General features: G+C 41.8%; 1 protein-coding gene across 1 annotated transcript in view; it reads right to left on the bottom strand.

Moving 5' to 3' along the window:
- Positions 1-4994, bottom strand: part of cyp11c1 (cytochrome P450, family 11, subfamily C, polypeptide 1) — a 10477-nt gene extending 5483 nt beyond the window's left edge. The window contains exons 1-6 of the mRNA XM_016499141.1: positions 4536-4994; positions 3604-3759; positions 3140-3354; positions 2674-2877; positions 1737-1903; positions 799-965 (exon numbers count right to left, since the gene is read on the bottom strand). Of these exons, the coding sequence (XP_016354627.1) occupies positions 799-965; positions 1737-1903; positions 2674-2877; positions 3140-3354; positions 3604-3759; positions 4536-4792 (1166 nt within the window). The 5' untranslated portion in view covers positions 4793-4994. The remainder of the gene's footprint in view (positions 1-798; positions 966-1736; positions 1904-2673; positions 2878-3139; positions 3355-3603; positions 3760-4535) is intronic.
- Positions 4995-5000: the final 6 nt, after the last annotated feature.

The raw sequence follows: 5000 nt of genomic DNA, 5'->3' as shown, positions 1-5000 counted from the left end.
AAATAAAATGAATGTTAACTAAAATAAATTATTTAAAAAAAAAAAACTAAAACTTATTTCATTTCAGCTAGTTTCCATTTTACTTAGCTTAACTTGATGTATTAAACTAAAACTAAAAATGAAACAAAATTACTATTCTTTATACTTCACTATATATGTTCATTAAAAAAAAGAAAAAAGAAGACAGTAACTGCGACTTTTTATCTCACAATTTGGACTTTTTTTCCACGTGATTGCAAGAAAAAAGCCTGAATTATGAGATACAAACTCATTTTCATCTTCATTTTAGTTAAAAATAAAACAACTAAATAATAATACTAAATAATACTTATCTATTAATTCATTTAGAAAGTATAATGCATTAAAACACACAACAAACAAACCTTCAAATATTATTATGCATTTTAACTTTTGTTACAATTATTAAAGATATAATGCATCACAACGTACATTATGAATACCTTTATAATGCATTATACATAAAGGCTTTAAGTGTTACCAATCTAAAAATCAAATCTAATTCAAAATATTTCCAAAAACTATAATAGCATTTTCACTGCTTTTCCTAAAACAATTTATTTCTTGATTTTTACTGCATTTATTACAAAACTGATTAATTTACCTTTTTATCACTTTAAGCTGCTTTGAATCAATCTCTATTGCATAAAGCACTACAGAAATAAATTGACTTGACTAGAAGCACAGGAGATTAAGGAGGAAACTTTATATCGGCGACTCTATGTTACGTGTCTGACTCTTTACTGATGCGTTTATGATGCTCTCTCTCTCAGCTCTCACCTCAGCGTCTCCTTGATGGTCCCCTTCAGCAGCGGCGCCCCCTGCAGGGCCTTCTGGGGGCTTCCTGATGCCTGTTGCCATGACGACAGCACCTGCGCTCGCACCCGCTCCTGCACCTCAGGGTTACGCGCCATCTCGAAGAGAGCGAACTGCAGCGGCACGGCGGTCTGACGGACACACGGAGTCACCGGTTCAGTTCACACAGTCTGATGTGATGCTACGCTGGACTTCATATTCATACAGACCTCGTTCATTAGTTTAAATGAAACACAGACAAACATTTATTTCCTAATGTCACCGATGAATCACTTACAATATGAAAACATCAATTAATGAAATAGAGCTAGTTTTAATGTTGACTTTAACAATTTCTTTTTACAAAAGAGTAATGCAGTTGTGCTTATAAGTTTACACATCATTCCTTGCACAAGCTGAAAAATTAAAGAGGGATCATAAAAATAACTATTTGTTTTTTAGTTTTTTTAAATACATCGATACATACAATTCAGCCTTTTTTTTATATGTATTTATATTTCGCAATTCTGACTTTTCACAATTGCAAGAAAAAAGTATGAATTGTAAGGGAAAAAAATCCAAATTGTGAGATAAAAAGTCACAATTACATTTTTTAATCTGCATATAGTTTTTTATATTTTTAATCAGTTTTTATTTTTTATATTTTCCGTTTTCATTTTCAAATTTTAGCAATTTTGTTGTGTTTTTTTTGGTCATTTTTGGTATGACAAAAATAAATATGTCTATATAGTTTATATTAATTTTTATTTTTTAGTTCTATTAGTACATCAAGTTCACCTAAGTAACCTAAATGAAAATGAATATTTCCTTGGCAATATATATTATATATATAATTTTATTTCAGTTAAAGTTTAGTTAGTGTAGTTGTAGTAAGTGTGATGGTTTGTTGTGTGAGTTTGTACCGTATCGACTCCGCCGGCCATCAGTTCAGTGATGTTGGCTTTGATCAGCTCTGATGATAACTGTCCCGCCTCCATCAGCTGACCCAGCACACCCAGGAACCGCCCATCAGAGGCTCCGCCCACCGCCGTCTGCAGACGCTGGTACCCGCGCTGGATACGCGCCTCCGCTGCAAACACACACACACACACACACACACACTCACAGAACAGAACTCATGCTGCAGGAGAGCGTGTGTGTGTGTGTGTGTGTGTGTGTGTGTGTGTGTGTGAGAGTGTGTGTGAGTGTGTGTGTGTGTGTGTGTGTGTGTGTGTGTGAGAGTGTGTGTGAGTGTGTGTGTGTGTGTGTGTGTGTGTGTGTGTGAGAGTGTGTGTGAGTGTGTGTGTGTGTGTGTGTGTGTGTGTGTGTGAGAGTGTGTGTGAGTGTGTGTGTGTGTGTGTGTGTGTGTGTGTGTGAGAGTGTGTGTGAGTGTGTGTGTGTGTGTGTGTGTGTGTGTGTGTGAGAGTGTGTGTGAGTGTGTGTGTGTGTGTGTGTGTGTGTGTGTGTGAGAGTGTGTGTGAGTGTGTGTGTGTGTGTGTGTGTGTGTGTGTGTGAGAGTGTGTGTGAGTGTGTGTGTGTGTGTGTGTGTGTGTGTGTGTGAGAGTGTGTGTGAGTGTGTGTGTGTGTGTGTGTGTGTGTGTGTGTGAGAGTGTGTGTGAGTGTGTGTGTGTGTGTGTGTGTGTGTGTGTGTGAGAGTGTGTGTGAGTGTGTGTGTGTGTGTGTGTGTGTGTGTGTGTGAGAGTGTGTGTGAGTGTGTGTGTGTGTGTGTGTGTGTGTGTGTGTGAGAGTGTGTGTGAGTGTGTGTGTGTGTGTGTGTGTGTGTGTGTGTGAGAGTGTGTGTGAGTGTGTGTGTGTGTGTGTGAGTGTGTGAGTGTGAGTGTGTGTGTGTGTGAGATGCACCGTGGCTGAAGATGTGGTCCCATGCAGTGGCGTGCTGTGTCCAGAGGGGGGCGCGCAGGGCCAGCAGCAGCCGCGGCGGCAGGTACAGCAGCGGCGGCGTCGTGGCTAACATGCGCTCAACGGCCCAGATGAAGCGCTCCGCCTCTTCAGACGGAGATGACGAGAACAGGCCAATCCGCTCGCCGTACAGAACATGACAGCTCGCTGGAGACACATTATTGATCTGATTGTGAACCATTCAGACATTTCTAATAATTTTTGGACCTAGTAATGTCATAACTGGAGAGGGTGGGGTTTTGAGGAGAGAAAGAGGGTAGGGTTTTTGAGAGAGGGCGGGGTTTTGGGAAGAGGGTGGGGTTTGGAGATAAGGTGGAGTTTTGGAGAGAGGGCATGTGATTGCACCATTAACCAGAGCATGATAACAGAATATACAAAATTATTCTCAACTCAACAACACAACACTGACCTTCCAGGGCAAAGCGGAAGAGGTCAGGACTGGGGTCAAGGGTCATACTACGCTGACCCGTCTCCCCCACACCCTCCGTCTCCACCCGGTATCGCAGCGAACGGCAGAAATCCTGCGCGACGTCATCCAGCAGCGGAAGGAAGCGCCGTACGGCTGAAGTGACCATCACCTCCCTGTTCAACAGCAGCCTGTCGGCACGCCACTCCGTCCCGTTCCTGCAGCAACGTTATTACAGTACAGAGAGATGCACAAGCACACTTTACAGCAAAACATCTGACTGAAGTTTGCTGAACAGATTGAGACTGCAGAAATAATGAAGAAAAGTGATGACAGAGATCCTGCAGCGTTTGAGATCTGATGAAGTGGTGTTTTTGGGTTCACTGCATCACAGTAACACATGTGTCTCACACTCACACTCACACACACACACACACACACACACACACACACACACACACACTGACTTTAGGAAGACGCCCTTGCTGTGTCTGCGCGTCTCTCTGTGTGTGGCCCAGGGCTGCAGCGTCATGCGGCGTGGATGGAGACCCTCGGATCGGAACACCTCCCCGATGTCCATCGGCAGCATGATGTTCACGCTGCTCTGAGAGCCCAGATACTCCCTGAAACACACAATCTGAGTTCAGCTGCACGCTTTTTTCATTTGATTTAAATATTTGGAAATGAACTCTGGAAGGTGAATATAAAATATTGACTTTTTAATGCTTAAATTGTGTGTGAAATGTTTCCAATTTAAATTTTTACAGCTTAACAACCATGTTGCATTTTAGGAAAATAATGCATTAAAATACAAGAACTATTAATGCTATGTATTTTTCATGCCTTTTTGTTTCAAAGGCATTTATCATTAATTAACTACCAAACAGTTTAATTATATTTAATGTCATTTTTAAAACTGAAAAAAGTTGTTTTTTAAGTTAAAAAATTAGTAATCTTTTTAAATAATCGTGATTGTGATTTTTGCCTGAATCAAGCAGCATTAGCTGCAAAATAAAGAACATTTCTTCAATGATTGCACAGTGTTTGTGATGAATCATCTATGATGTTCATTGTTTTCCAGTACAAATATCTAAAATATTTTAAATCAATATATATTTACTGGAGATGCAAAATGACATAAGAAGTCTTGTTTAAATGTTAAATAAAGAGTTTATGACAAGAACAAACATCCGCCAATGGTCTCAGAAAAAAATTGTTCAAAGGCAAAACAAGTTTATTTTTCTGACTCCACTGGCAGATATTTCTATATGACAGATCCAAGTTCAGTAAATGAGTGTTATTGATAATGCGGCTCTCTGTAGAGATGATGGTGATGGAGAACATCAGCTTTAGTGCATGAATTCATAACTCTCAAACCCGTTTGCTGTGGTGTTTGCACCTGTAGATGGGTCCGAGGCGTCTGAAGGTGCTCTCCATGTGCTTGTGAAGCAGGCTGAATCTCCCGTCCTTCCAGAAGCGCAGCAGGTTGATCCAGCCGCTGCTGCCGGTGTGAGGAATCTCCTGGAAGTCTCGCACTCCTCCGGTTCTCCTCTGCAGCGGCCGCTCCGTCGCCGCATCCTCACGGCCGCACGCGCCGACACACAGCGACCGGACGGCCGTGAAGAACACCGGCGGACGCACGCCTGAGGAGAGCATGCTGCCGCTCTTTGACTCGATCCGATCACTCTGGACCCCTTTAACACACTGTCTGTCTGTCCTCCAGCCCTTGCTCTCTCACTGTACCAATGAGTTACTGTCACATCAGAGCATAGTTCAAGAGAAGAACAACACATCAGCTGGATAAACACGCACGCACACACACATGCACACACACTCACACGCACGCACACACACATGCACACAC

This window comes from Sinocyclocheilus anshuiensis, unplaced genomic scaffold (assembly GCF_001515605.1).
Source record: "Sinocyclocheilus anshuiensis isolate Anshui unplaced genomic scaffold, SAMN03320099.WGS_v1.1 scaffold2292, whole genome shotgun sequence".
Classification (NCBI taxonomy): domain Eukaryota; kingdom Metazoa; phylum Chordata; class Actinopteri; order Cypriniformes; family Cyprinidae; genus Sinocyclocheilus; species Sinocyclocheilus anshuiensis.
This window is presented reverse-complemented; position numbering and strand designations above follow the sequence as displayed.